Source organism: Trichosurus vulpecula, chromosome 1 (assembly GCF_011100635.1).
Source record: "Trichosurus vulpecula isolate mTriVul1 chromosome 1, mTriVul1.pri, whole genome shotgun sequence".
Lineage (NCBI taxonomy): Eukaryota > Metazoa > Chordata > Mammalia > Diprotodontia > Phalangeridae > Trichosurus > Trichosurus vulpecula.
This window is the reverse complement of record NC_050573.1, coordinates 205,411,230-205,424,072: the sequence shown is the minus strand read 5'-3', so window position 1 is coordinate 205,424,072 and position 12,843 is coordinate 205,411,230. Positions and strand designations below refer to the sequence as shown.

General features: G+C 38.9%; 1 protein-coding gene across 1 annotated transcript in view; it reads right to left on the bottom strand.

The window, feature by feature from the left end:
* Positions 1–10,080: 10,080 nt before the first annotated feature.
* The window catches only part of LOC118844443 (cytochrome b5), a 45,935-nt gene continuing 43,172 nt past the window's right edge, over positions 10,081–12,843 (bottom strand). The window contains exon 5 of the mRNA XM_036752335.1: positions 10,081–11,605. Coding sequence (XP_036608230.1) covers positions 11,524–11,605 — 82 coding nt within the window. The 3' untranslated portion in view covers positions 10,081–11,523. The remainder of the gene's footprint in view (positions 11,606–12,843) is intronic.

The window sequence follows — 12,843 nt, the reverse complement described above, 5'->3', positions numbered from 1 at the left end:
CATCTTTTCATGAATCAATGAGTATTTGTTCAAAGTCCACTGTAATCCCAGCACATTGCCATGAGGAATTCAAAATAAGATGGGACTTGGTCCCTGCCATTAAGGAACTAAGGAAGTTAAGAAGACTAACTTACACATGTAGAATGACTAGAGAATAATTAAGTACTAAACTAAAACAGACTGACTTATACATAGTGCTTGGCACACAGCAGGTGCTTAATACATGTTTATTGGCTGGCTGATTGTAATATTGATAATGAGGTTGACGCATGCATTGCCAGAGCAAGTTCAGTGTTTGGGAGGCTCAAAGGAAAGTGTGGGAGAGAAGAGGTATTAGACTGACTACCAGACTTAAGGTCTACTGAGCCCTTGTGCTGACCTCATTGTTGTACGCCTGTGAAACCTGGACAGTATGCCAGTGCCATGCCAGGAAACTGAATCACTTCCTTTTGAATTGTCTTAGGAAGATTCCAAAGATCCCCTGGATGGATAAGATACCAGACACTGAGGTCATTTCTCAAACTAAACTGCCAAGTGTTCAAACTCTGCTTCAGAGAGTGCAACTCCAATGGACTGGTCATGTTTGAATGCAAAATGTACCCTTGCCAAAAAGACTATTTTATGGAGAACTCACACGGGGTAAGTGTTCACATGGTGGTCAGAAGAAGTGATACAAGGACACTCTCAAGATCTCTCTTAAGAACTTTGAATTGATTGTGTGACATGGGAGACACTGGCACAGGACCCCTCAGCATGGTGTGCCCTCATCAGAGAAGGTTCTGTGCCCTATGAGGAAAGCAAAGTTGAAGTAGCTCAAAAGAAACGTGAGATGCGCAGATTTAAAGAATCTACCCCAAATGTTCACAGGGACTATTTGTGTCCATCCTGTGATAGACCATTCTGAGCTCATATTGGTCTGATCAGCTAGTTAGACACACTGTAACTTGACTCTAGCCTAGTGATGTCATTTTGGTCCTCTCTGAAAACGAAGGCCAACAACCATAATATAATAGGAGCTTAGAGAAGAGAAAGATGAGAATAAGTTGGGAAAAGAAATTACTTTTGTTTGGTTATGTAACTTCAGAGTCCCCTGTTGGGCTAACCCTTTGATATATAATGTATCTTTAAAAGAACATACTAAGGATATAGATTCAGAGCTCAAAGGAACCCGAGGTCATCAGTCTGATTCCCTCATTTTACAAATGAGAAATCTAAGATCCAGAAATGTAAAGTGATTTTCCTAGAGTCATATATATAGTAATAGCTAGCAGAACTAGGATTCAAATGCAAGTCCTATTACGCTAAAAGCAGCTCTTTCACTACACTGGCCTTTCTCCCACCCATTAAAGCCACATCTACTGTCTGCATTCAAAGCCCCTCCATCCCCATTTCTTCCAAGAAGCCTCCCCCAACTTCATTAGAAAATAAAAGGAACGAATTACTCAACTAGCTTTCTAATTGCAAATCAGAGACTTTTACCAAGCACCCGTTAACATGACCGAGGAAGAAATGTTTTTTTTTTCCTCCAAATTTTGGAAAGTTGTGGTTTTCCCACCAGGTTGCATTCCTCTGGATTTTCCATCATGCCCCTGAAACCTCCTCATCCTGGAAGATCACTTCAGCCCTGGAACTCACACCTTGGAAGTGCTCTAGTCCTGGGATTTCTCCCTCTAAATGGAGGGTAGAGGACTCTCCCAGAACATCCATTTAAGGAGGGTGTTCAGGTCCACCATCTCTTCATTTTTCACCAGGCTATGTTCCTCTAGACTTCTCCATCAGTCCTCCCCGACCTTTTTCAGCTTCCTTTTATGTGTTGTCTTCCGGGTTAGAAAGTAAGGTCCTTGAGGGCGGGAGGGACTTCATTCTTTTACTATATTTGTATTCCCACAGTTTGGCACAGTGTCTGGCACACAGTGAGCACTTAAATGTTTGTGGACTGAATATGTGCTGAGGGAATCATTCATCCTGGTTGAATTCATTCATCCTAGGGAAATCAATCAACCTGTAAGCCTTTGTTAAGCATCTGCTACATTCAAGATGCTAAGGCTATAAAGACAAAAATGAAAGTTTTTTGTCATTACGGAACTTACCTTCTATAGGAAAAATATAGTATGGGTTATTTTGATTTCAGTAGGCTCTGAGTTAAAGATTTCAGAAACTTTGTCTGATTCAGGGTCATAAAGGTACACATCTTTTAATGTAGCATATGAACAAACTCAAGGATAAAAAACAGCCTTACTGAAATTATGCAATATTACAGCCCAACAAAGATAAAGAAAATGCCAGTTATCAAGGTTATAAAACTTATTTGAATCCAAGTACACAGAACTTTGCTAACCTTCTGGACAAGTAAGTCACCCTGCCCCCTCTTCTGTTTACTATAGATAAGCTTCTTATTGCTGGAGTTCTCTAGGCAGGCTACAGGATAAGCCACAGATGTGGTCAGACCAACCCAAGGCTTCAGAAGCCACGAAGATATATTGATGCTAACAGCCTAGGATCACTTCCCCTAAAATTCTGGCAGCCTTCTTTCCCTCTGGCCATCCTAAGTGAAATTGCTAGTGTCACACATGAAAGAGTTATGTCCCAATATGTAAAAATGCTTAATACAGCAAATTAAATAGTTTGAGTATTTACATTTATTCAACAAATGTGTTTTTAGCATCTGCTAAGTACAAGGGACTGAGAGGTCAGAGGAGGGGAGATACAAAGAAGTATATAGTCCCTGTTGTTCAGTAGCTTTCAATCAGTAACATTCATGCCTCAATTGAATCTAATGGGCTAGAACTATGTAAAACTTAATAATCTATTTGAACAAATTGCAGAAAGCATAATATTTCAATTTAATAAATACATATTAAGTGATAATAATAGCTATGTTGGCCAGTCAGTCAATAAGTATTTACTAAGCACCTACTACATGCCAGGAACTGTGGTAAGCACTGGGTATTCGAAAAGGCTTTTAGTGCTTATTCTCAAGGAGCTCACAGTCTAATGGTGCATGATACTGTATAAGATGTTGAGGAAATAAAACCAAAAAAAAAAGGAGATTAAATTCCAGTGAAGGATACATACAACATGTAGGACCATAACCAGTATCTACTAGCCTTGTTCCTCCTCCTTCACTGTTTCTTGAGCATTCTCCAAACTTCAATGTTAGTTGGGGGTATAGACCAACCATATCCATATGGGGTTGTGACTCACAATTTAAGAAACACTGAAGGGGTCAAGCATGGAAAAAGTTTAAGAAGCCCTGGTATAAAGGAGAAATCTGGGAGGGAAAGATGGGAAGAGTGGGAAAGATGAAAGGTAAGTACAAGTGTTTTTGCCTAGATTCAAAAACCTATATGGGAGGAACTGACCATGATGGCAATAAAGAGGCACACTGAGGCAGGGAAGGATGAATAGAATCGAATTGCCCCCATTCATCTCAGAATGATGGGACAATTTGTTGAAATGAACAGGTAAGTCAAAAGGCTTTCACAGCTGCTTAGGGGGCCCTTTTACATGGCAGACCATTAGTGCCACGGGCCTGGCTGTAATTGTAATAAGTAGCTGGGAGGCAGCTATCTTTGCAGCTAGGTGACTCCATGGAAAGTGCACTGGGCTGGAGTCAGGAAGAGCCGAGTTCAAATACAGCCACAGACACATTAGCAGTGTGATCCTGGGCAAGTCACTTAACCTCTGTTTGCCTTAATCCACTGGAAAAGGAAATGACAAAGCACTCTTGTACCTTTGCTAAGAAAACCCCATAGACAGTCTGGTCCACAGGAGCACAAAGAGTTGGACATGAATGAGCAACAAAAACAAACATTTTATCCCAAAAGTGCTATAATACTTGACCAAAGAAACAGTTGGTAACTTTGATGGCGGTGAACCTATTACCTCCTAAAGCAGCCTATTCCAGCACTGAACAGCTCTAGTTGACACTTTTTTTGTCCCTCTCCCCTGTTTGAATAAGTTTATAGTGTTTTCTCCCCTCCCTTGTTTGGATAATTATTTACATAACTGGATTATTAGCTCTGAAGAAACTATGAGATGTGTAACAGGCAGAGGGTTAGCTACTCTACCAGGCCCTCTCTTAGCCAATGTAGGATGAATGATTTGCAATCACACTGGGCAACTCATTGAAGTTAGAAAGTCATAGATTTTCATAGGAAGGGGTAAATTCTCTTTCAGGTGCATCTGTTTGGTTTCCCAACTCAGATGTCATAAGCAAGAAAGACACTGGGGGAGGCTTGCTAGGACTAGGTTTGATTGGAGGAGGCCTAGCTGAAGCAAATATAGAATGTAAGGATAGAGTACCGAAGTCTCCAGAAAAGAGCAGAGTAGAGGTGTTAGGAAGAAACACTGCTTTAACCAAAAGGCCCATAAGACTGAATGGAAGCACACTAAGGATCCCACCCCCCCTTTTAGAAATACTAAGAAAATATTTTTCCCAGTGACCTAGTCAGAAGTCTTTGGACTAATCTGGAGGAGAAATTTTAGTAGCCTTTAACAATCATTTATAAAACACTGTCCTACACTGAGATTTTTTTTTTACATCATTCTTATCAATAGCCTAACCAGTCTCTAAACCATCCTTAGGCCTCACTATTCTAATCAGCCTGGGAAAGTCACCTCCAAGAAGTGATTAACAACTAGAGTAACAAGAAGGAAGAAGTCTTTGACTACTCCAACTAATGGAAGTATCTTTTGAGTTCACCTCTGACCAGAAAGAAAGAAAAATCCTTAGAGGGAGTAACCAAAGAGGGACTGAATGGTTTTAGGAAATTATTTTCTAGCTGTGGGCTGTCATTTCAAGTTTAGAGACTATTAACCTAAACTATGAACTCTTGCTCAAACTTGGCTGTGGGATTTTGTCTATTGTTTGAGAATATTATAAACTGTTATTCCAAAATGGTTTGTGTGAGAGAAATTTTCAAAGGCATGCCTTTAAAACGCTGTCCATCTTTGTATCTCCTTAAGCAGAATTAGTTAAATCTAAATAAATAAAAACTTTTTGGCAAGTTTGGGCGTAAAGTACAAAGTATAGAATATTCTCCCATAGTTGCTTTAAGGGGAGTCAAAGGAATTGTGAATTTTTTTGTCTTTAAAAAAAAAACTTGTTATACTATTTAAATATCTTAAAACAAAAATCCTTGCAGAAACTGAAATCAAGTCATATTTCTAGTTATGCTAGAACTGTGGTGAAGAAAATGGAGCTTTTAGAGAAAGTATAGGTTTTAAAATGAAGGAAGAAAAGATCTATAAAAAACAGCAACATCTTATGGGACTTGATCCAGAAGAAAAAGGATATGATGGACCCCAGAGCATAAAGAGAATGGGACTTGAAGTCAGAAGACCTGGCTTCAAATCTTGAATCTGTGTGACCTCTCACTTAACCCCTCTGAGCCTCAGTTTCTTCAATTTTAAAGCATGAGGATTAGACTTGATCACTGAGGTCGTTTCCAGATCCTAAAAGCCTAAATACATCTTTTCCCAGCCAACGGAATATTTTCATTTCATTTTGTTATATCATCTCAAATTCTGACAGTCAGAGTTCATTTTAGTTAATAAGCATTTCCTTTTTAAAGTTCAAATGTCTCCATAAGGGCTAAGGGTTTATGACATATTAGTGTGAATATTGCAATCAGATTTTCTTTCTCCTAATACCTAGCTAAAACTGAAGTGGTAGGAGTTTGATGAGGGTAGGAGGAAGAAGAAGAAATAATTTTGGACCATGGAGCAGAGAAAGGTTGAATATCAAACTGCATACATGGAGGGCAAGTGGGTTGATAGGATGGGGCATGGTTTAGGGTCTCATGAGAGCACTGGGCAACTTAGGCCTGAAAGTATAGAAAGGAAAGAAGAGAACCAATGTAAAAGATTGTGTATATGAAGGTTTTTACCTAGGGCCAATCCAGTGCCCAAGGAAATGGAACCTCTCTTCTTTTCCTTTCTGTACCATATGGCCCCTGTTCTGAGACCCAGATGTGGTTCTTTTGTTTAAATAAGTTTTTGTTGAATAACCTGGGACTATAACTACTATTTATAACAACATTGATCTGGAAAAATAATAGTGATAAAGGACATCTGATGAAGCACTCTGCCCCTACCCCACCCCCCAAAAGCAGGGCAGTAGGTAAATTCTTAACTTGCTTTAACAATAAATGTATACTTCATGATGTAGAGGAAGCAAGAAGGGAAATAAAGGAAGTGTCTCCATTTTTTAAAGAAAGTTAGCTGGGAGAAGTGAACATTCATTACATTTTAGAACCGAGAGAAGAATGGCAGACATGACCTGATACACATCCTAGATTTTAGTAGATTTCAAAAGGTTCTAGAAATAGAGCCACAGCAGTGCACGGGCCTTATATACATACATACACACATACGTGTGTGTGTGTAAATCTTACTTTAATTAGCACCCTTTGCTTTTACATTTATTTCTGAATCTTTCTCCCCTCCTTCCTATATATGTGTGTGTGTGTGTGTGTGTATTTAAATCTTACTTTAATTAGCACCTTTTGCTTTTACATTTATTTCTGAATCTTTCTTCCCTCCTTCCCTACCCTTTAATACAAGGGAAAACAATCAAAACGAACCAAAACATCACTTACGTCTGACAATACATGAAATATCTCATACCTGGAGTCCGCTACCTCTGCAATGAAGGGAGACAGGTGAAACCTGTTGTTCTTATTTGCATTTTGTTTAGTCAACAGCACTTATTAAGTGCCTACTATTTGCTAAGCACTTGGAATAGAAGGGCAAAAAACAGTCCCCATTCTCAAACTCAATAAATGGGAGACACAACAGTATAATTGCAAACAACTATGCCCCAATAATAGCTATACATGCTGAATTGGAAATAATCTTAGAGGGAGGTTCCTAAGATTATGGAAGTCTGGGAAATGCTTGTTGTAGAAAATCTGACTTTGAGACTTAAAGGAAGGCAGGTGCCAGAGATGAGGAGGGAGAGAATTGTAGGCATGGGCACCAACTGCGAGAGAAAATGCCTGGGGAGATGGAATGTCTTGTGTAAGGAATAGCAAGGGAGCTAGTGTCACTTGATTGCAGAGGTGGGGGGAAAGTATGTAAGAATACTGGAAAGGCAGGGGGCCAGATGATAAAGAGCTCTGAATGGCAAAGAGGATGTTATATTTGATCGTGGAGGTGATACTGGGCCACTGGAGTTTATTAAATAGGGGGGAGGGTGACCTGATCAGGCCTAAACTTTAGGAAGATGAAGTTGAGTGCAGGATGGATTAGATCAGGGAAAAGGTTTGATGCAGCAAAACCTACCAGCAGGTTATTACAATAGTCCAGAGGTGAGGGGACGCCTCCAGTGCGGTGGCAGTGACTGAGTAGGGAAGGGGGAATATACAAGAGATGTTACAAAAGTAGAAATTACAGGACTTGACAATTTGTGTCTTTTGCCTACTTAACAATGGACCCAAAAGTGTAAATATCTCTGTTCAGGATGAACAAGAAGATAATAGAGAAGGTAGAATGACTGTACTTTTTTTTTCTTGCCAAAGACAGTATGCAGACAGGGAAAGATAGAAATGTACCCACTTTTCTCAAATTACCAGATGCTGATAAACTACATACCAATTACATGTTGGATGTTGATTGCTGAGCTGATAACAGTCATCTTCAGAAGATGTGAGAACATAGTAGTTGATATAGAAGAGTAAATGTCTCAATTTTAAAAATAAAGTAAACATCAGAAATGTTTGAAAGGTCTCCCTTTTAAGTATGGATGAGACAAGGGAGCCTTTGAAATCCCTTTTAACTCTGAGACTGGCGCTTTGATAACAGAACTAAACCGTTCACAAGTAAAATTTTACCTGAATGTGCCTAAATAAATTATAGAACTAAGCATAAAACACAAATGATACAGCATAGTTGTAAATGGCAAATAGTTTCACTCACAAAATATATTTAATGTGTCTAAGCATTTTGTCTTTGCTTCTTGCAAGATTTGTTTGCCATAATCATTCCAATTCAACTTCAACATTTATTTAGAACCTAGTGGGATGTCACTGTGCTAGGTGCTTGTGGAGAACACAAAGAAGATGAACATTCATTCTGTATTTTTATGGAACTCATAACCTTAGGAGATAAGGGGTGTGATGTGTGTGTTATTGTAATACCAATGGATAAAACATGGTAAGCACCCTAAGAAAGGTATAAGCAACATTATGCACAAGAACACTGTGGATATAAAGAGATCTAAGGAGTTCATTCTGAGAGCAGAATTGGAACTCAGATAGGATTTCCACAAATTATGTTAAGGTGAGAAGGTTAAATTGATTCTGTATCATTTTTTATTGATCCTATTTACAATTAATTGATCCTGTTCTGTAACTGCTTAAGTCATGGGCCTCTGTCTCTGAACTTAGTTCAGAAATTCAGCTGGCCTGTGATGAGTTCCAGTCCTCTTGTTGATCACTGTTCTATTCTTGCCTCAAGGATATCTGCTATCCTTGAGGGGTGTGAAGGGAGAGCAGGGAGTCTGGCCCAGTATCATTACACCACAAGCTATCCTTCAAGGATGTCTGGTTTGCTATCCAAAGACCTTGGCCCACTATCTCTAAACTTCATACAATGAACTCTTCTTAAGTCATGAGAGGGGGTGGTTGCTAAATCCTCATTCCCAGTCTCAAATCAATCCTATTGTCCCTCATGCTTCAACTCTATAACTAGTCATGTTGTCCTCACCCCTGTGATGCCAACCCTATAACCAATTATATTCTTTCCACACCTACAAAGTCCTGTTCTTTGCTCTGTACTCCCCGAAACTATGAAAGGGAAGCTGTCCTTTTGCTCAGGGTCTTTTGGCTCACTGAGGCAGTCATTAGATCCATTTTATTATCAAGCCCATGCCCTGCTAATAAACTGATAATATGTGCTCCAGTCTACTTTTGTTGAATTTCATTTGAGATAGAAGTTAGGGTGGAGATGATATTACAGGTTCAAGGAGTAAACCAGAACACAGAGTGAGGGACAGCGTGGTAAATGGTCTAGTGTGGCTACAGCATGACTTTTGTAGATGGGAGTTTGAACATTATTCTGTGAGTTTAAGAGGAAGCCCTGGATTTTGAGTAAGAAAATGCCCTGAGCAAAGCTATACAGCAAAAACATTGCTCCAGTAGCTCTACTGTGATGGATGGGGGTGGAGAAAAGACTTTTGTAAAAGTCTTACTGAGAAACATTAATAAGTAGCAAAGTACGAATGGAAAAAATATTTACGTGAAATACTGTAAAGAAAGACTAATTATACATGTTTATTGATAGTCTAGCAACATCTTATCAGTATCAGAACTTATTAGGGAGAAGATGAGCATATGAAGACAAAAATGTATTCTTCTGGGGAAAATGTGTATTGCTAACAGGTCATTCGTGGGATGCTCCAAAGTTAACTTGTGTGACTACAAGAATGATCTCAATAACATACAGGCATTAGGATGAATTGTTTTATTGGTTTAAAAAATGGGGGTGGGGCATTTAGGTGAAATCCAGTAGGCAGTCTTCTAAGTGGGTCTGGAGAGGGGAAGGAAGGTCAGAGCTAGAAGAAAACAATTTGAGAGTAATTTTTTTTCTTACCTAGCCTTAATCACTGAATGGGCATTGCCTCAGAGATACATGCCTCAAAGAACAGATGTATAACTGTCTTTAGCAAAACTCTGAAATAAAATCTCACTAAAGCAGTTTTTAACCAGAGGTCTTTAGACTTTTTCAAAAATATCTTTATAATTATAATTCAATGTAATTGGTTTTCTTTGTAATGTCATGTATTTTTTGCATGTATAAACATGATTCTGAGGAGTCCATAGGTTTCCCCCCAAAGAGATCCAGGATACACTAAAAAGTTAAGAATTGCCTGCAGAAAACTGAAGACCTCAAGAAACAAGGTTTAAAAATAGCTGGTGACAATCATTAACTTAAATATTAAGTTTAGAAAATGAACTTTTAGTTCAGAATCCAAATTTCTGGTTCAGAACCTCACTGATTCTTAACAGCTCTGCATTCACAAAAACCATACATGTCATTTACCAAAGCACCCCATTTAAAATCCACTGTAACAATGCATCATTTTGTTCCAGGCTCATGTTTATTCAGAAGTTTAACAAAAAAGTATTCTGCCAGGTAATGGCAATGGCACCATAGTTTGCCATTTCCCACCTCTCCCTACCCACTTTCATCCTAAATGTCATTTTCAGTTACAGATAAAACAGTAGGCCTTTCTCCTTAACCTTAGGCCCTGATTATGCACTGTGGGTGTGTGTGTGTGTACGTTTGAATTGAGAGAGGCAGGATGGTGAACATAACAATGATTATACAATTGATATCAACAGAATTTTTTTGAGAAAAAAAATCAGCCTTTTTAATGTGTATTAGTGGTTTTTCATGTACATGCTGCTTGATTAATGTATCAAGGGGAAAATGCATGATCACAGTTCATTATGACAGCTTACATTTTAAACATTCGCTCTCCCAACATGTCATCAAACAACTAACCTTTCCCAGAGGAAGGTGAAGGCCAGAGAATTACAGACATAATGGAAGAAGTCAAAAGGGTTCCCATATGGGGAAGGGGGAGGGGGGAAGGAAATGGACCCACATGCATGAACATAATTTGTCATTCATTAGTTGGCAGTGAGTTCATTAAAACAAAAAAGTATCTAAACATCACGAAGGATGCCTTTCAGTCCCTTTAAATAAAAATTTGAGAGACAGTAGCCCTCCTAAAAGGAGTGAGTGCCAACAAGGTTTTTGTCTTCCAAACAGCAATCCCGGAAAGAAGATTCCTTCTCACTCCCTGCCTCCAGGAACCAGAGTGTTAATTCTTGACTAAGAATTGGGGAAAGAGGGACAGGTTTCATTTTATGGGTAGATGTTATTTGTTCCTTGATCAATGTCAGTTTTTTTCTGGACATTTCCCCTTCTTACCATTATTATCTATACCAGAACAGTTTTTAGAAGCATTCAAATTATGACCATTGGGCTTCTTGACTTCCTGAAAAGGAAACTGATTTGAAAAAAGTGCCACAATGGGTAATTCTATTGAAGATAATGTCATAATAGACAGAAGCCAAAAGCCTCCTTAGAGCCAAGCATCATCATTGATTGCTTGGGTCTAAATAGTCTGCTGAAGGGCTTATTTTAAAGGCTTCTGAGCATCAAAGATTGATTTATACAAACACACAAATAGATGCAGAAAATTGTAAAGATTATACAATAATTATAGCAGCTGTTTTCGTTATATAAAGAATAGAGTGGTGATAGAAAATCAAAAAGAGAAACTAAACTTTAAAAATAATTTGAATAAAAAGGCACACCCTATAGAAAAGTGTACAGAAGGATAATTCACTTTTTGGATGTCAGGAGGTGGAGGGGTGGGAAAGGGACACTTTAAAGTTCTCTTTGCAAATGAAGTTGGTTTCTGTCAGGCAAAGTGGACAGTGACAACTGGCTTCTTTATATCCTGGTTTAAGTCAGTCTCTTCTTTTATTGGCTTTTTAAAAAATGTGATTAGTACTCTGACATGTAGAATCGATACATCAAGGCCACAACAAGTGCAGAGATTGCTGGGATCACCCAACTGGTCCACCAACTAGAAGGAAACAGTGAGAAAATGTTTCAAATATATTGCATGATGTCAGATACATGTAAATAAAAATGATTTGTTCCAGCTAACCATAATTCACTAGAACATCTTTTTTCTCTCTGTCTGAGTCTAAGACACCAGCTACAAAAAAGAGTACATGAAGAGCTGGGACCAGCATTAATGCTCTGCCTCCCACCCCAAAAAAGAGCTACATCCCACTAGCCTGATAAGTCACAAAAGACACCACTGGCATTTACATACACTTTATAATAAGGGCTTATCAATGTTACTTATGAACTTCCTTGCTACATTTTAAAAATATAATTTTTAGGTAATGACAGATTATGAACCCTGGGAAAAACACCATACAACAGCAACAGTCAATGGTCATTAAATCTTTTACTTGGCCTGAACATGGACACAGAGCACTTGAGTAGAGTTAGGAGGCTCAAGTAGTGAGTTCCAACTTCATCACTAACTATCTGTGTAATCTTGGACAAAGATCACTTCTCTGACCTCTGGCCTTCAGTTTCTTCAAATGAAAAATAAAGATAAGTGGACTGGCCTAGATGGATCCCCACCATCAAACAAAGCTTTTCTCTTTGAAGTAGCCAGTGCTGTTAAATTCAATTTCTGTTTTCTCAAGTCCTTATGTTATATAGACTCTCTATAGCTTCTGATCCTGCTGACAAGTGCCCCTCCTCCCCTTCTGCTTTCACAACCCTGCTACCTACTGGTTCACCTATCTGTCTATCCTTCCTTCCTCAGACTCCTTTCTTTGACCATTATCTTAGGTTATTTTCTCCTGGCCCCTAACTATGAGTATCTCTCATGCTACTGTTCTGGGCCCTATTTTCTCAGTATACCTTCTCTCAATGAATTCCTATGTGTTCAATCATTTCTATGAAGACAACTCCAAAATCTATATAGTCAACCACAATCTCTCTCTTGAGTTCCAGCCCTATATTGCCAACAGCTTGCTGGACTTCACAGAGATGTCCTGAAGGCATCACAAAGTCAATATGCCCAAAACAGATTTTATTATCTTCCCTCCTCTAAACTTGATTTTCCTCTGAACTTCCATCCCCTCAGTCACCCAGGTTTGAAATCTGAGGAGCTATCCTTTGAGTCTTCATTCTCCTTCACCCCCTATAAACTCACTAGCTGCTAAGTCTTACCAATTCTGTGTCCACTTTTCTCACAACTGGCCCTTCCTCTCCACTTACAGAGTCACCAGCTTAGTT